The sequence below is a fragment of the Panthera pardus genome, unplaced genomic scaffold (genome assembly GCF_024362965.1).
Source record: "Panthera pardus isolate Hobbes unplaced genomic scaffold, ASM2436296v1 HiC_scaffold_4, whole genome shotgun sequence".
NCBI lineage: Eukaryota > Metazoa > Chordata > Mammalia > Carnivora > Felidae > Panthera > Panthera pardus.
Genome location: NW_026526969.1, coordinates 6,368,734 through 6,387,171, shown reverse-complemented (window position 1 = coordinate 6,387,171; position 18,438 = coordinate 6,368,734). Strand labels below are relative to the sequence as shown.

Here is an 18,438-nt window from a genome sequence, read left to right as displayed (position 1 = left end):
ATCAGGCTCTGTGCTGACAGCTCAGAGCCTGGAGTCTGCTTGAGATTCTGTGTCTCCCTCTCTTTCTGCCTCTCTCCCACTTGCTCTATCTCTCTCTCTCAAAAATAAATAAAAACATGAAAAAAAAAAAGGGAGGAAGTTTACTTTACATAGCCCAGCAGGAAGGCAGCTCTCTTTGCCCAGCCCAGCCGATGTACTCAGCCAATGAGAAGCTGTCACTACCCTAAACTCTTGTAAACAGCCCCTCTCAACTTTTTCTTTCCTCCATAAATGTAAGGCCCTCTTCATTCTGTACTAAGTGTACTAATCAGGACAGGCTAGCTGTTGTAACAAACAAGCCCGCACATTCCATGCCTTTAACACAACACAAATTTATTTCTTTTTCGTGGTCACAGTATAATGCTGGGGTCAGGGAGAATCTGCTCCACAGAGTCGTTCAGGGGCCCAGTTTCCCTCCATCTACTGACTCATCCATCTACATCCTCGGCAGTCTCCACTGAATCCTCTGCTCCCATGGAGCAGAAAAGGGAAGCGAGAACACGGAGAACCACAGGAGGGTTTCTAGAGACAGTCCCAGACTCAACAGATCACTCTGCACACATTCTAGGACTCATCACATGGCATCACCTAATTGCAAGAGAGGCTGGGAATTGCCTAACCTTGTATCCAAGAGAAAGAGAAGAATGTGGCAATCTCTGCCATAGTGGGCAAACTTGGGGTGTGGCACATCAAGAAATTCACCTTTGCCCTGGGCTTCAGATCACAAAAGGTTTATGAGGTATGCAGGGCAGAGGCCACGTGGTTAGGGTGAACTACGCACTCAGGGACCAGAGACCAGTCATCGTCACCTGTCATCATCTCTTTCACTTCGGGTTTGTTGTGATGGTCGCTGTTTTCCCTGCCTCTGGGCTCCCAAAACCACTGAAACATGCCTGGACCATCAAACCCACTGGCTACATGGGGACAGTTTGTGTACATGTCTATGTCCCTACCTAAAAATTGTTTTGCAACCTGTAAATGCCAAGGCAGAGGACTTGGCATTCATTTAAGATCTGCTAAATTAGCTGGATCTGAAAGACATGATAGAAGATGAGAAGGGGGACCTTTTAGTGGACAGAGGGAAAAGCGATCATGCTGTCCAGCAAGCAGCAAGGAATGGGTTGCTGAATCCTGCAACATCACGGCGGCCTCTGGATGTTTTGTCACTGATGCGGAATGAGCCCCCCCAGCCTTGCTCCCATCAGCTGATCCCCCAGAATCAGTAGGAGATGATGGTTCTGGGTTCCAGGGATTCCAGAAAGCCTTAAGAGCAGGGGAGCAAGCAGGTATGAGGGGTCTGGTGGATTGCAGCTACCCCCACCCCACCCTTACTGCATGGGGGTGAAGGCTTCTTGGTAGCTAGTAGCTTGTGCCTTGAGTTCAAATTGTCTGCACGTGATGGAGGTGAACTGAAGTCCTGGTAGATGCTTAGGGTGGCTATAGCCTCCAAACCCCAGGGTTTGACCTTCTGGTGCTAGAGCTTTAGTGATCTCCTCACTCGGGAGTCATTAGTCCCTGGAAGAATCACGCTCCAGTGTGTGAACTCACAAGATGTCATCCCAGCAAGTAATGGAATGCTTTCCATTGGCAACACAGTTGCATGGTGGATGGGGTAAGCGGAGGCCATAGTGAGCTCATTAACTGTTGAGCAATAAGTCTATGTGTTCATCGTGTTGGCCAACAAATATGAAGTGCCAACTGTGTGCTCACTTGCATGGGTACGCTAAGAATAGAAAGAGGTGCAAGACAGACTCCTGAAACTATAAAGTCCCCGTCCTCAAGGAACTTGCCTCTGGATGGCAAGATCAGAGACAGTGTGGGGTAACATTAAGAACAAGCTTGAACCCTACACTCCGTCCCGGGGTTGAATTCTTACTTGCCATTTAACCTCAACAAACCTCAGTTTTTCCATCTGCAACATGGGGATAATTGCTACCTCACAAGAGCTTCTCTGAAATGAATGAGAAAATGTCATGAGAGTTTACTGTGAATACTTTCAATGTATCACATGATGGCCTTACTGGTTTTGGAAAAGAAATGCACACTCGTTGTAGAAAACAGACCACACGGAACCAAAACTTTATGCACCTTTTTCCAAGACCTTACTCTCTGAAACATGACTTTGCTGGAGCAGCTGTAATTATGAAAACACATCCATGCAGCGGACACTACTCAAAGCTTCAAGTATCACAAAAAGTTCAGCAAAGCAGCTGGTTTCCTCGATGCTCCCGAGGCACTGGTTGCAGGCAGTGGGAAGGCCCCACAGCCCCCGGGAGAGTGGTCAGGATGAGGGTGGGGCTGGGGCCAAGGAGAGGGAGCGAGGAGTCCCTGGGATGTGACAGCCAGCCATCCCATGGATGGATGAGAACTCCGCCTTAACCTCTCCCTGTATTATGTGCTGTAAAAACCTACAAGACACGTCTGTTCCTGACCCTCCCAGGTTCTTGGGAGTTTAAAGGATGTGCCCCAAACCACAGGCTGGTTAAAGGCTTCGGGATCCGTGGGTCCTGCTGGAAAGGCCACTTCTTTTTTTTCTTTTTTTTTTTTTTTAAATTTTTTTTTTCAACGTTTTTTATTTATTTTTGGGACAGAGAGAGACAGAGCATGAACGGGGGAGGGGCAGAGAGAGAGGGAGACACAGAATCGGAAACAGGCTCCAGGCTCCGAGCCATCAGCCCAGAGCCTGACGCGGGGCTCGAACTCACGGACCGCGAGATCGTGACCTGGCTGAAGTCGGACACTTAACCGACTGCGCCACCCAGGCACCCCTGGAAAGGCCACTTCTGAAGGGAGGTGTCCAGAACGAGCACCCAGGTGGGCACTCAGGGATCTTGAGGCGCTGGGGCAATTGGGGAAGGTTCCAGGGAGGTCGAAGATCTTTTATTCAACTGACTGGCTCTCCCTTGGGCCCAGAGCACAGATAAATAACAACACGATGTGGGGCAGGGATGAAGGAATGTGAAGGTTTGTGAAAACAATGAGGAGCCAGTCAAGTTAGTCTGAGGTAATGAGAGGAAAGCAGTTTCCAAAGACAAACTCCTGAGCCAGCTAAGGTGATGGCCCGTGTGGTCAGCTGGAGGATTTCTGGTGCCAAGCAACGGAAGGATAGCCGGAGAGGGCCCCTGGATGACCACTGGGCACAAGCGAGAGAACACTCACCTGTAGGGACAGGACACACCCTGGGCAAGGCAGTCCTGTATGAAGAACATTCCAAATGAAGGCGGGATAGCACAGTGCAGTGCTTCCCAAACTTTGGTATCCGAATCACCTGGGAGCTAATAAAGAACGCAGAGGCCCAGGCCTGGTGAAGCAGGATAGGACCCGGGCCTTTGTTGTTATATCCCAGCCTCCGGTTATTCTGACACCTGCCGCAGCTCGAGAACCTTTCAGAACATGAGCTCTGGACCCAGACTCTGTGGGTTTGAATCCCAGCTCGGCCATGTGTTTCCTCAGCGACTCTGGCAATGCTATAGATTCACCGTTTGTGATCTGGAACTTCTAACAGTACCTATCTCAGAACTGCTGGGAGGGAGGAATGAGTTGTTAGCAGCACAGCCACTGGAATGGTGTCTGGACCATAAGATGTACTGTGGGAATGGTAGTCACTATTCTCCAACCTGTGTCATCTGTGGCAGAAAGCTGCCATTAGAGAGGAAAATTAAAGGAATTGCAGGGTAAGAGAGGATATTCAGTACATTTAACTGAGATTTTTACAAAAACAGAAAACCCTACTCAGCTAGCATATGTGACCAGCCAGTGAGCAGCTTGAGACGTCTGAGTGAGAAGCTGAGCGCCCAGGTTGCCATGACAGCAGCCAACAACAGGAGGAGGAAAAGCTCTCTCGGTTTATTAGAGAAAGCTGGGGTGCTCAGCTCCCCACATGGCTTCCTTCCCGTTGGCTCGATCCTGGGACGTGATGGAGGAATGATCGAGGTGGAAGAGGCTCCCACACGGGTACCCCGCCTGCAGCTGCTCTCTGGGATACTTGGAAGAACTTAAAGGGGAGACTGGAGAGCCAGTCATCAGCCCACAGGTACCTGTTAAGAAAATATACAGGGTTGCTTCCACATATCCAGAACTTCTAGAAGTACTCTGAGACATACTCGGTTGAACCCCCTGGGAACACACAATAAACCCATCTCCTTTCTGATGGGTTAAGGAGAGCTTAGGTGGGTGAGCTTGAAACCGTAGGCAAAAAACCAAGCGTGGGTAACAGCGTCAGGTGTGGGCAAAGAGGATGCCTTCTGGGGAACCTGTCGTGGCCTCCTCCTGCCGTGCCCCTGCCCACGGGGCACAGGTTTGTGGGGCCAGGGAAACGTAGACACCCAGAGCTTGTGTCCTCACTTCACGCATCAGACGACAGTTGAGGTTAGACCTTACACCTTGGAATCCCTGTCCAAAGTGACCCAAGCCCGCTTCTGATGCCTACAGGAGCCTCTCTCCAGGTCCATTTTCACAAAGGCAGTGCTGCCCCATGGCGCACACCCTAGGGCCCAAGTCCTGGGTGGCCAAGGGACGGTGGTTTGCAGCGACAGGGCGCTTGGGAGGCGTGTGCTGGGGTTCCCTCGCAATGTGGCAAAGAACCAGGTGGGAAGAGGAGAGGCCTGGACCACTGGACGGCCAGCTGTGACACCACACTGTGGCAGAGACTGGACTCTGAGAACTCCAAATTCAAACTTGGCCTTCCAGTATGTTATGTCAAGGTAGGAGGGTGGAACAGATTTGGGCTCAGCTTGATTTACAACTTTTAAACATTAAGACCTGGCATGTGGTTCTCCATTTGCATTCTTGCCTCTGATTTCACAAATGTTGGGGGGGGGGGTGCGCCTGATGACTAAAGACACGTACTTTAGTACCAGATAGGCCGAAACTGAAACATCTCTGAGTGTGCCATTTATTATGTGCCTCGGGCAATTTACTTCAACACTCTAATAATACTGATGTTAAGGCTCTTCCGGTTCCAGGGAGTATCCCAATTCAAATGGACTTGTAAGTAAGGGATTTGTTGGTTCCTACAACTGACAAGTCCAGTAGTAGAAACCTCAGGTGCGTCTGGATCCGGCAGTCTCACCAGCAACCTCAGCACATGGTCTCCACATCTTTGGCCCTGCTTTCCTGTGCTAGCTTCCTTCTTGGGCAGGACTACGCACATGGTCATAAGCTTACATCCTACTTACGAAGCAATCCCTGCAGAAAATGAAAGGTATCACTTTTCCAAAGATCTGGCAAAATCCAGGGATCTGATGATTGGTTATATGCCCACCATAGAGGGTCTGTGTCTATCCCCTACAAATCATGTGGGTTAAGAGTCAGGGAAGTCGTTTTCACCAAATAAAAACTAAGATGCGGTTACCAGGAGAATAACTGCGGCAAAAACGAGTGGTTTGATGGGGGAATAAATGCTTAGCGCTCAACGTGAGCCATTACTGATGTGATGGAGAAAAGGCAAATAGACTGAAAACTAGGTATGCATACAGAACGGAAAGCAAGTGGAAACCGTGTTCGTTTTCCAACTGCCCCGAATTCTGGAATGAGTTGGCAGCTTGAAGAAATGAAGCCTTGGAAATGCACTCACAATCTCAGAAGACACACTACGGTCGTATGTATGAATCACGCTTTCGGTTGCTGTGGCTGATTCTGCAAACACCAACCCGTGCCCATCAGTGCGCCTCAGCCTCAAAACTTGGGTATGACACCAAGCCTTGTTCGCCAAGAAGACTGTTACTGGAATTGTGTAGAGAAGCACATGAATCCTCAAATTATTAAGTTTCTAGATACGCGGCCAATTTGGGGCAACGTTCAGTCTCTCTAACGCTGAGATAACCTACTATCACTGAGGACTCATCACGACAGTGTCTGCTTTCTACTCGCCTCCCGTCATCTCCAGCTACAGAACAATCTTAAATATTGAGGATCCTTCTTACCCTGATAGAAACTGACCAAGACTATTCATAGATCTCTAAATGTGGACTTTTGTGGTTTACACTTTTTTTCTATTTTTGATGACTGATAAAAATAGGCTATATACATTTTAAAGATTTCCCCAGTTTTTTATTTTGAAAAATTGCAAACCCACAGAAGTTCAAATAGTACTACTAAAATATTAACACCGCCTTCACACACACACACATTTTTGATCAAACAAAACCACGGCGGCCTCTGCTCTATGTTAATATCCAGATACCTTCTCCATGCTTACGAGAGAAGCAGCCTCATGTTTAGTGAGAGGAGCAGTGTCCTCAGGAAGCCTCAGTGTTCTTTTTTGTAGGACTTCACTGATCTCATTAGAAACTCACAGCCCTGCAAGGCCCTTTGCACAGGATTTATTCCCATTTTACAGATGAGGAAACAAACTCAGACAGGCCAAGTGATCTATCTGCTCAAGGGTTGTCAGTAAGTGACCCAGACGAACCTGGAACCAAAGACTTCTGACTTCAGTAACTCAACATATTCGGGTCACTTCTCTCCTGGATATACAGTGAGAGTAAAGCCGGAGCCAAACAGATATGCAAAGAAGTGTTTTAGCTTCATTCTTCTGACCGTCTGAAAGCAAATATTCACCAGGACCCATGTGCACAGCATTATCAATCAGAAGTCTTATCAGGAGCATAAAACTGCAATGGAAATTGAGAGCAGAAGGGTGCACACAGAGGGTATAGAAATATCTGTTAACTGCCCCCAATTCGACTTCAATATTTACCGAGCGCTTAATCTGTTCCCGGTATTGTGCTTGGGATACCGAGCAAACAAGATAGACAAAGATTCTGCCCTCGTGGAGCTCACATTCCCGTGGGCTAATGAACAATCCAGAAGCTGCCAATGAGAGATTGGTGGGCTGCATCTGGCCCACATTAGTGTTTTGTCTGGTCCACAGTGTTTCATTTTTGTCTTTTTATAATAAGTCGCCAACTTCTAGCTTCTCTGAAACAGGCAACTTCTGTGGGATTCCCGAATAAGAAGTAACAGCCCCCCCGCCGCCAGGACACGTGTCTTCTGGAGATCACTTCAGTTCCCAGGATCTCCCACTGTCTTACACCCAGGCAACTGTGGCCCAATTCATGCATTTGCGTTTCCTACTCGACATCCTAAGCATTTAAGCTGAAACCCCTGAAGCAAACAAATATTCAAAGGAGATCATTTCGGATCAGATAAAGTCATACAAAAGAAATAAAATGAGCTAACGTGACAGGAGTGACAGGATTGGTGGAAAGGGCTACTTCAGACTGGGTGGCCAGGGAGGGTCTCTCCGAAGTGTAACTGAAACAGAGAACTGCGTTACCAACAGGAAAAATGCTTCGAAGCAGAGGAACAGCACGGGCACAGGTTCCACTTGGGGCAGGAAATAACTTGGCCTGGTCAAATAACAGCAGCAAGTTTGGGGTGGTTGGGAGAGGGGTAAGAGGTTCACAGAGGAAGGAAGAAGCCAGATTACACAGGACCTTAAAGGCCATGATGAGAATCTTGGATTTTATTCCAGGTGCGATAGGAAGCCTTTGGAAGGCTTTTGCTTGGGAACAATGTGATCTGGTTTACACTTTCAAAGATCACTGTGGGATGCAGGGAAGTGATGTAAACGAGGCAAGAGAAGAAGCAGGGAGACCAACGAGAAGGCTGGATTATCGTAGTCCAGCAGGTGCCAGTGGCTAGGACCAGGATGGTTAACAGAAAAGATGGAGAAAAGCAGATTCAGGACATAATCTGGAGTAGAACCAAAAGAATTTTCTGATGGAGTGGATGGCAATAGTGCCAGTGGGCCGGAAGGATTAACAAAAAAGGGGGTAACGAGAGAGAACTCCAAGGTTGTGCCTTGTTCAAAGGGATGTCTAGGGGAGGCCCCCATCGCAGGGACCGAGGGCAAGACAGGGATTTCGGATGGATAAATTTTGCCAAGACGCAAGTCGTCCTAGAGCCTCATTTCCCTTCTCCCACACCCAAGCATTCTCAAATCCAAGCAGCTGAACTTGTAAATGCCTCACCTCTTACCAACTCTATCCCTTCAACTTCAGACCCACCGCCTCCGTCTGGATCCAATTCTGTCTCTTGCCGGGACTTTCCCAACAGCCTTCTACAGCTATGAATGAACTAGCAAAAAGCACTTACTCCCCACGCGTACCTCTCTCCCACTTAGCCATCCTTGACGGCAGAGATGACGCCCTATTCGTATTCATCCCCGGTGCTAGTGCTGTGCTGGGCCCACAGTGGGCACTCAAATATTTGATGAACTGAAAAGAGGTCTCCTCAGATAGAATACAACCTCCTTGCAGAGAGGAGTCCTATCTTGGAATTCTAGCATTCCTCTACACCACTTAAAGAACCAGCTGCCAAATGTATAATCAAGTTCCAGAAACTTCGCCTTCCCAAGGGACGGGTTTCTTTCTTTTTCATTTAGTTTCAAAGTACTGAGTCCCATATTTACCTGGTAGTTAAGAAACGAGATTGGCCAACAGACAACGTATATTATTACTCTTTTCCACTTTTCTTCCAAATCTAGGGACTTTATATGTGCATACGTTAACAACATCTTTGTAAGGAGGCCAAGAGAGAGGATTATTCTCCATTTTACAAGAAAAAAAACTGAGGCACCAAATGAAATCCCTAAATTCCTTTTTGATGGAATTCGGAGCTTCGCCTGGATTAAGACTGGTCCTTCCCTGACACGAACCCACAGTTCTGTAATTGGAGGGTATCCCAGGCTCCCACCCCTGCAAAACTGCTGGTTAGTACTGAGGGGTTCCCTAGGTTTTGCCTCCACAACTGCAAACTCCTTTGGGTACCAGGGTGTGTTGCCCCAAGGTCAAAGGCCATGTCCTCTCTCTCCAACTGTCCATTTCCCTCAGCACCTGGTGAAGACAGATTCCATTCCTTCGGCCCAGGAGAAAGAGAAGCACCTTGGTCATTAGACCGGGAAGTCAAGTAAGGCCAGGAGTCACAACCAGCAAGAAGAGAGAGATCAAAATAGGCAAGAAGAGTTTCAATGGGGGAAAGGAGAGAGGAGCCGCCACTGAAAATCCAAATACTCCTTTCAAGAGGCTTCCAGCTGAGGAGTACCTGGGAGGAGGAAGTGGCAGCCGCGGCGCAGGCCAGATCCTTCCTGCCACACCCGCCCAGAGTCATTTCTTCAAGGCACCCAGGCTTCTCAGAGCCTCCTGGGCCTGGGTCAGCTGCTGCTGCAGCCTCTGGCGGGTGCTCTCGTTGGAGGCCCGCTTCAGGAGGCCCTGCATTTCTTCTACCACCGCCCGATGGCCAGGGGTGTTATGGAAAAGCCGCACTGCCCGGTCCCCACAGGAGGCCAGAAGCCGGCCAGTGATGTCAAAGGACAAGTCAGTGATACACTCCCCATGGACCTGCTCAAAGCACTCCTCCTTCTCACCCCGCCGGGTGTTGTAGAGATGAATACTGCTGCCACTGGCCAAGGCCAAGACCTGGGCGTCAGGGGAGAGAGCCAGGCGGCACGGCATGGTGCTCGCCTCTTCAAAGCAGCCTGTCCTCAGCAAGTAGGGATCCTGCTGCTTCTTGTACTCCACATCTGTGTCCCACAGTTTCCACGTCCCGTCCTTGGAGACCGAGGCCATCCTGCAGCATGGAAAATCACGGCTCGAGCCCCAGTGCACTCTGGAGGGGAGGGCACTGGGACAGCATTAGGGGCTCCAGCTAGGAAGCCAAGTGCACGGCTAGGTCTACTTCCTGCTGAGGGCCGGGCACTCTACCCACTTCAGAGCTGCTGCAGAGATAGGCAAAAAAAAGGCCCTGGTTGCCAACAGGGGCTGGGAGCCGCTGGTAAGACATCAGAGAGGATTCACTCACCTGCGGGAGTCATTGGAGAAAGCGAAGAAGTGGACGGCGGCCGAGTGACCCTTCAGTTCAAAGGCTCGCACAACCTCCTGGAAGTCCCCTTTTTTCCCAAAGCAGACTTCCCAAACTTTGACATCTGGGGTGAAGCCACACGAGGCCACAAACCTGTCACACAACCAGATTCCTTTACAACTTCATCTCGAGGGCATTTTATTTCTGCCAACCTGCTAAACCTCATTCCCGAGAAAGTTCATCATCTTCTACCTCAATAACACTGTGCTTTTAAAAATATGACCTCGGTCCATCCTCATGGCCAGGCTAGAAGATACATGGTACCCCCACTGCGCATGATTCCATCCGGTCTGCTCCTTCCACTATCTGAAGCGGGCTCTCTGCTCTGTTCCTGGCCATGCCTTCTGCCCATCCCAGAGGCCAAGTCCCTCCCTCCTCACCTGCTACAAGGGGATATAGCAGCATGGGTATTGTTCATCTGGTTAGTGTTGATGGTAGACAGCACATGACCTTTCAGATTCCAGATGAGGATAGTTGTGTCACTGGAAGCAGTCATGATGAACTTCCCTGAGAGGGCAGGAGGGTGACATGAGCCAAGGTCAAGGCCCTGACCACATGTCATCCTCTACGCAGACACTTACGAAGGTCTCACTGTCCCAAGTATCCATGCTCCCCTCCTGGACCGAGGGTCACCACAGACTAGGATTTTGCTGAACGCTGTGGGTCTTACCTGCCTCCCCTGGGGACCTGCTGTGGCTCCCAGGACTCCAGGGGAACCCAGAGCCAGAGTCCCTTTGTCAAAAGTAGGGCTGAGCATAACTCTCAGGCAGCATTAACTCATTCGGCCAATAACTGGGGCTGTTCCCTCTAGTCTTAGGTAAGCTCCGTCCTCTGCAAGCCTCTTACCTGTGTCGGCAATGCCGATGTTGATGACGGATGCCTTGTGCTTTTTGGGGAAGTCCTCTGGGGTGGCCGTGAAGGTATAGCCTCCATCCTCTCGCTTGGTCATCTTGAAGACACGAAGGGTGTCTCCGTTGGCCAGCCAGACGATGAAGGCTCTAGAGACAAGTAGCAGACAAGGCACTCACTTGTTTGGACACGGAGGCCTGTGTGTGCCAGTTCCTATGCTAGGCTCTGAGGAAAATCATGGGCCTTCCTTCGTACCCCAGTCCGGCCCTGCAACTTAACCCCTTGGCTCAAAACCTCTTACTACTCCTCAGAAGGTAGGCCTCTCCCAGCTTTGGCTCTTTCAGTTTCTCTTTAGGGTTTGGAAAACCACGACAGCTCCCAAGACGAATCTGGAGCCAGGCTTTGGTACTTCCCAAGTAGGAACACACCTTCCCCTCTCTGCTTCCTTGCTGCGTAAAATGCACAGACCTCCAGGGAGCCCCGGGCGGTGCTCAAGCTGTCCAGTTCTCTTTCTGCCACCCCCAGGGAGACCCAGGGTCCCCCCTCACCATCCCAAGTCAGGTATGGGAAGGACAGAAGCCTGGGCTTCTGCAGGCACAGCTGAGGCTCCATCCTGTCGCACCTGCAGTCAGGGCTGAAGCGCACCAGGGTGGCGTGGTCCAGCTCCACGTTGGCTCTCATGCTGCGGTGCTCCCGCTGCAGGAAGTCCTTGGTGCTCCAGATGCGGACGGTGCGATCATCTGCACAGGTGGCCAGGTACTTGCCATTGCTGCTAAAGTCCATGCAAGATATGTTCCCACTGTGGCTCTAAGGGAAGGGTTGCAGGAAGTATGAACAGGGACCCCTTGGGTAGACGGAGTCTGTTGCCTGGATTAACAGCAAGCTGCTGATGGGGTAAGATGAGAGGGGACAGGATGGGGCAGCTCCCACTGATTTTGGTCAGAGGCAGCAGGGTCTGTCATGTGCACAGAACACTAAAAAGGAGAAGTCTGTGGGGGGGTGAGTCTTTGTATATGTGTGCTGAGCATGGGTACCCATGTACCTTCAGTGCTGCAGCCAGGAGGCGGTGAGTAAAGTTGTGTTGTTGTGGCTTCTCCTTGCGAACTCGCTGATGCTGTTTCTGCTTCTTGGATCTCAAGGACTTGTCAAGTGGAAGTCCATTTGCCTTCTGGCCTGTGAGGAAGGGCCGTGTCATCTATCCATCCGCTCACTAAGCATTTCTGACCGCCTATAATTGGCCAGGAATCGAGGGAGCATCAAGAGATGACCAGATAGGCCCCGGGCTCGAGGAGAGAGAGTGATGGGAGTAAAAACAGGGCTTTGGAATCAGACTGGGTTTGGATTGTAGCTCTACCACGAGGGCTCTTGAGGAGACTGCTTGCTGTCAGTCCACATAGCACCTCAATGCAAGTTAGAAAAGGAGCCCTCTCTGCAAGAACAGCTCAGTGGGTACACAGCACAGCCAACAAAGGGCAGATCCTTGGCCACACATCCCTAGGTAGGAAATAATGTGCACAACCAAACCTGGTGGTCCTGGGCTTGGGCAAGTTATTTAATTGCTCTGGGCTTTGGTCTCCTTAAAGAGAAGTTGTGAGAATTGGACAATATACACAAAAAAGAGAAGCAGAGTACCCAAGACGAGTATTAAAGGCTCAGAGGACTCCCAGAAGGAACTCAAGGATGAGAGGTAGTCAGTACCTGTTGAGGGAGTACCTGTCCTGTGCCAGAAATGGTGCCAGTCACTTTTGTATAAAATAGCTAATTTAGGGGCAGCTGGGTGGCACAGTCGGTTGAGCACTCAACTCTTGAGATGAGCTCAGGTCATATGATCTTGCGGTTTGTGAGTTCGAGCCCTGCAGAGGCCCCGCATCTGGGTCGGAGACGACAGTGGGGAGCCTGCTTAGGATTCTTTCTCTCTGCTCTTCCCCTGCTGGAGCGCTCTCTCTCTCAAAATAAACTTAAAAAAAAAAAAAATAGCTATTCTAATTGAGAATCAGATCAGTTGCAAAGTGGGCATGTGTTAGATTACTGCAGATGCTCCTTAATTCGTACAGAAAAAAAACTCCTGAGGCTCCTATACAGAGACCACCACGACCCGCCCTCTCCAGCCTTGTCCCGCAAGCGTCCTCCTCCTCCCCCCCCCCCCCCGAAGGGCATACCAAATGCCGTTTCAGAACTCCTTGCCTTCATGCATGTAACCTTTGCCAGCAGTACTCTTCCTCCCTCCTTGGCCAAACTCTGACCGTGTATCCTTCAAGACCCCACACCACGTGTTTCCTACTCTCAGCGAAGATTTTCTTGACCCCTCCCCACCGAAAAAGCAGGGCTGACCACTCCCACCCTTGGGTTTCCTGGTGCTAGGACTGACCTCTTCTGTGACACCTATTACAGTGTATTTTTCACTTACATTTTCGGATGTTCTTCTCTTACGCGGCAGTGTACTTCCTAAAGGAAAAGTCCCGACACCTACTGCGATAGTATGTATATACTTCAATAAACGTTGCTCATGTCGGGGAATGAGTCGGAGTACTTACAAATGGTGCCCGTCTACCCTCACCCTTCCCTATTTTCCTAGAATAACGAACAAACAGCGCGCTCGAGAGAGTTTACGGGGGCTCTCACGGCAACCCCGGGGAGACGCTGGGGCTCGGCGGGACAGCGCCTCGTCCTCGGCCACCGAGAAAGTGGCAGCGCCGGACCCACGCTGTAACTAGTCCTCCCGAAGGGGCGCGACCAGCCCGGCGAGCCGGCACCTCGTCTCGAGAAGCGAAACTCATTTAACAAAAGGAGAAACTGAGGCCCACGGGGTCCCCCCCCAAACCGCAGGTCGGACCAGTGGGAGGCCAGGAACATGGTCCTCGTGGGTCGCCCCCACCCGCCCCTGCCGCACTAACCGGCGGATCGGCTGCTCGTCTCCTCCTCCGCGCGCAGCCACCCCCGCGCTACCGCCGCCGTCGCCATCAAGGCCAGCAGTCCGAGCAACAGCGACAGGCCCATCAGCTCCGGCAACTGCGGCAGCTCCATGACTGCACTGCCGCTGCCACCTCAGCCTCTAACTACACGGGCGCCTGCACGCCTCCGCGGGACCGCGCACGCACACAGCACGGGGCCTGGTCGTTGGCGCGTCCCGAGGGGTGGGGTCTGGCCGTTGGGCATCTTGCGGGGCGGGGCTTGACCTTCAGAGCGTCCAAAAGGGCGGGACCTGGCTGACGGAGTGTCTCGCGGGCGGGGCTTGACCGTTGGTGCGACTCGCGGGGCGGGGCTGGACCGTTGGCGCGTCCAGAGGGGCGGGGCCTGGGTGCCGATGCGTCTCGCGGGCGGGGCTTAACCGTTGGTGCGTCTCGCGGGGCGGGGCCTGACTGTTGGAGCGACCAGCTGTGCAGGGCCCACCCATGGATCGTGTCGAGGGGCGGGGCCTGGCCCTTGTGGGGTCTGGTTTTTGAGGTTGTGCTGTCCCCCAAGCTGGGGGGCAAATTCTGCAGGCTCTGCTGAGTCCTCTCCTTGAGTAATTTACTGATAATTGTTTATTAAAGGCGTTATTCCAGCCATCACCACAGTGGATCCTTTCAAGGAGCCAAGGCAGGAATTATTACTCCCATTTAACAGGTCTTAACATCAGAGGAAATTTAGATGGGCTTTTGGTATTAATGGAGGAGAGAAAGGGTAGCCCTAGAATTGAAGCATGGAATAATAGCCTCAGCAGAGAGCTGGGAAGGGATGCTCTGGGAAGGCAAGGGCATGAGCAAAAAAAGTAAGTAGTAGATAAGAATGGAAAGATCTGGAGAGCCTTGAGAGCCAGCTGAATCCAACCAGCAGAAAGGAGCCTCCGGGCGCCTGGGTGGCTCAGTCGGTTGAGCACCGGCTTCAGCTCAGGGCACAATCTCACGGTCCATGAGTTCGAGCCCCGCGTCGGGCTCTGTGCTGACAGCTCAGAGCCTGGAGCCTGTTTCAGATTCTGTGTCTCCCTCTCTCTCTGACCCTCCCCCATTCATGCTCTGTCTCTCTGTGTCTCAAAAATAAATAAACGTTAAAAAAAAAAAAAGAAAGAAAGGAGCCTCTGCTGGTTATTTCAGGGCGAGTTAGGGCAAAACTGGTGTCTCTTGAAATTCTCTGGGAAGATCAGTTGTGTGCCAAAACCAAAGACAGAAGGAAAATCAGGAGGTGTTTGCAAGGATCCAAGAAGGAGATAATAAGGGCCTGGACTTAGGTGGGCTGGGAAGTGGAAAGGAACTTGAAAAGATTTTTAACAAGATGTTTGTATTTTGAGATTATAGATTCACAAGGAGTTGGAAAAAACGGAACAGGAAGTTTCCACGAACGTTCACCCAGTTTCCCCCAATGGTAACATCTTACATAACTATAGTGTGATATCAAAACCAGGAAATTGGCCTGGATACAATCTACAGAGTTCATTCAGCTCTAACCAAAAAGGAGATATTCTGAAAGACTAATTGATAGTATTTTAATTAGACCTGCTTGGACAGAAAGGAAATGTTCCCAGAACAGGGAGCAGGGCTCCGTGGGTCTCCCAGCCCTACAACCCAGAGTAAGTACCAGGGTCAGGGATTCCAGATGCAAAGCTTCCATGCCCAACAGGGAACCTCTCCTGAAGTGCAGGCTCTCAGGCCTTTAGAAGGACCCTCTAAGGAGAGAGGATGCTCTAGAGACTAGAGGACAGACAGATACACCCATAACCTCGGTTGAGGACATAGATCCAGTCAGAGAGCAAACAGAGGGTGGCCTCATTTCCTTCCCTTTTGTCCTTGGAGGTGTGTGTGTGGGGGGGATTGGCATGGACTCAGCTGTGGGCAGTGGTGGAAGCAGGGGGAGGGGAGGGGTCCAGAACATCCTGGGGCTTTTCCTCTTTAATTTGCTACTGAGAACTGTAGCACCAGCCATGAACCACTTTCTCCATCACCTAGAGACAAAGCTGTACTTTTTTTTTCCTTTAGGTTATTTACTTTTTTATTTAAGCAGTCTCTACACCCAACATGGGGCTCAAACTCATGACCCCGAGATCAAGAATTGCATGCTCCACTGACTTAGCCAGCCAGGTGCTCCGACAAAGCTGTACTTTTAGAAGAACTTCCTTTACTCACCTGGGTGGCTTAGAACTTCGGCTCGGGTCATGACCTCACGGTTCGTGAGTTCAAACCCCACATCGGGCTGGCTGCTGTCCACGTGGACCCCGCTTTGGATCCTCTGTCCCCCTCTCTGCCCCTCTCTGCTTGTGTGTGCTTTCTCTCTCTCTGTCCCTCAAAATTAGTAAACATTTTTTTAAAAAGTTCCTTCACCAAGCATTTTGCATGTGACATTGATTGATCTGGGAGCTTTGCATTTCATTGAATCTCACATTCCCATCCCACAGATTAGGAAACTGATGCTCTAGGAGGTGCTCATTAGGTGACTTTCCAGGGATCACACAGGGGAAGAGTGACATGGGAACCCATGCAGATCTGTGACTCCAATCTGTTGATGTGGGGGAAAAGGAGAAGAAAGAGTAGGATTCTGTGTACAGCTCGGTCAAGGCTACAAGATTCTTTCACATCAAGAATTTGGTTGATTTTTATAGTGGCCTTTAAGGCAAGTGATGCTATGAAATTAAGCAAATGGAAAGAAAAAAACAACAACTAGGCTCAGATCAAGTGATTTACCCAAGGTCAACAAGGAAGCAAGAGAAAGAGCTCATTGGGGTGGGTAGTAAACTGAGATGGGCTACACGCATACTCCTCCCACCTTGCCACTCGCCACGCCACTCGCCACTCGGTGGGTGGTGATCTGGCCTGGCTCTTACCTCTGGTGTCACAGGGCTCAGCTGGAAGCCAAAGTCAACTTGTGGAAGGACAACCAATGACACAAAGCAGGATTTGGGAAGGCTGGGCAGGTCAGGGAGGGAGCTGTACCGATGAGTTTGGAGGGGCAGTGAGACTTGGCTATACCTTTGGCGGGGTGGGCATTCAGACAGGGGAGGCGGAAGGGAGTGGCTCTGGCAGCCCATCTGGGTGAGTGTTGCTGATGGCACCAGAGGAATGTGAAGGGAGGGAGGCTGTGGAGAGAAATGAGGCCAGAGAGGTAGCAAGGCCCGTTCACAAAGCACCTTGACCATGGGCCCAGAAACCTGGCCTCATCAGAGGGCAGCGGGAGTGAAGGAAATAGTGGAAACACAACTTCACAATCTGCAACTGAAGACCCACCTTGTATTGATTGGAGGCCTTCCTACCTGGCCTCTGTGTTAGGCAAAACAATAAATTTCTTCCTTTGTTTAAGTAGCAGTTCTTGGAGTATGGACCCTGGACCAGCACCATTAGACATGCAGATTCTTAGACCCCATCCCAGACCTGCAGACTCAGAAACTCTGAACCACCCATTTAACTAGCTTGAGTTCCAGGCATATGTTATTTGCAGCTCGAAGCCTCGATTACAGTCGTTCTTGCATATTGGAATCACCTTAAAAAAATGCTAGTGTCTAAACTTCCACCCTGAGGGCTTCTGATTGAATTGGTCTGGACTGGACCCGGCTGTGAAGATTTTTTAAAGCCCTTCCAAGCTATTCAAATGCACGCTTAAGCTCGAAAAGTAGCTCCCAGGGATCCAGCAGGCCAGTACAAGACTGTGTAGGAGGGGATGCTCTGTTGGACCAGGGTGGCGGCTGTGGGGATGGAGGTCAACTGGCCAGCCCTTGGTAACGGATGGCTGTTTTCAGCTTGGACAAATGTCTGGGTGGTGGCACCATTCCTGGGGATGGGGAACACGAAAAGGACCATGTTTGAGATGGAAGACTGTGGGCTGCAGTCTCAGAAATGATGAATTCTGTTCCTTGAAGCTAAAGGGAGCTGTGAAACATTCAGAGGGAGGGGGCAGGGTGGCAGTTGGATATGTGCTTGAGTAGCTCCAGGGGCAGAGCAGGACAGATGCAGAATAGTGGGTCCTCGGCAGAGAAGGCAAAGGGAATGGTATTACCTAACGCTTGCCACCAAGTGAGAAGTGGGCCAGGAAGGAACTGGCCAGGAGGAAGAGCCTCCCACAGCAGGCACTGGGAAGGCACTGTCAGGCAGGTGGGAGAGCCTGGAGAGAATTCAAGAGTCACAGGGAAAAAGGGGTTCAAGAATGAGGTCCAGGGGCCCAGGGGCGGTGGGGGAGTATTGAGGGAAAAAGAGCACTGCAAAGTGGTTGTTGGATTTGGCAACAAGGGAGTCCTGTGACCTCAGTGAGCGTGAGTCAGTGCAGGGGTGAGGCTGGGGTGGAAGCTGGCAGAAGGAGACCAAAGACAGGGGGTGAGTGGGAGGGGAGGAGAGAGGGAGAGCAAGTGTAGATAACTTTCTCAAAGGAAAGTGGCATCTATTGGGGGGACACAGGGTCAAAAGGATGTCTTACAGGGACCTTCCTGGAAGGGTGTGGGCGGTGAAAACAGAGCACACTGCTAGGATTTTACCTCTCAGCCACTTCAAACCTTTGTCTGTGGCAACAAATAGCACTCAATGCCTGGGTGCATGTGGTACCTGCACAGTAAAGAGAGGTGGCTAGGGGCGCCTGGGTGGCTGAGTCGGACTGAGTGTCAGACTTTGGCTCAGGTCTGTGGGTTTGTGGGTTTGATCCCGGCATCGGGCTCTCTGCTGTCAGTGCGGAGCCTGCTTTGAATCCTCTGTCCCCATCTCTTTCTCAAAAATAAACACTAAAAAATAATTA

General features: G+C 50.8%; 1 protein-coding gene across 2 annotated transcripts; it reads right to left on the bottom strand.

Annotated features, from left to right (window-relative positions):
* Positions 1-6,064: 6,064 nt before the first annotated feature.
* Positions 6,065-13,903, bottom strand: TBL2 (transducin beta like 2). 2 transcript variants are annotated; one of them, XM_053893738.1, is made up of 7 exons: positions 13,160-13,552; positions 11,795-11,925; positions 11,375-11,559; positions 10,750-10,901; positions 10,284-10,410; positions 9,844-9,996; positions 6,065-9,612 (listed from the first exon to the last, which is right to left on the bottom strand). In XM_053893738.1, the coding sequence occupies exons 3-7, from the start codon at positions 11,533-11,535 to the stop codon at positions 9,150-9,152; spliced, it is 1,056 nt and encodes a 351-aa protein (XP_053749713.1). In that variant the 5' UTR covers positions 11,536-11,559; positions 11,795-11,925; positions 13,160-13,552; the 3' UTR covers positions 6,065-9,149. The 2 variants fall into 2 exon arrangements, with proteins under 2 accessions (XP_053749713.1, XP_019277214.1); XM_019421669.2 differs by lacking the exon at positions 13,160-13,552 and adding an exon at positions 13,647-13,903 and having other exon boundaries at positions 6,347-9,612.
* Positions 13,904-18,438: the final 4,535 nt, after the last annotated feature.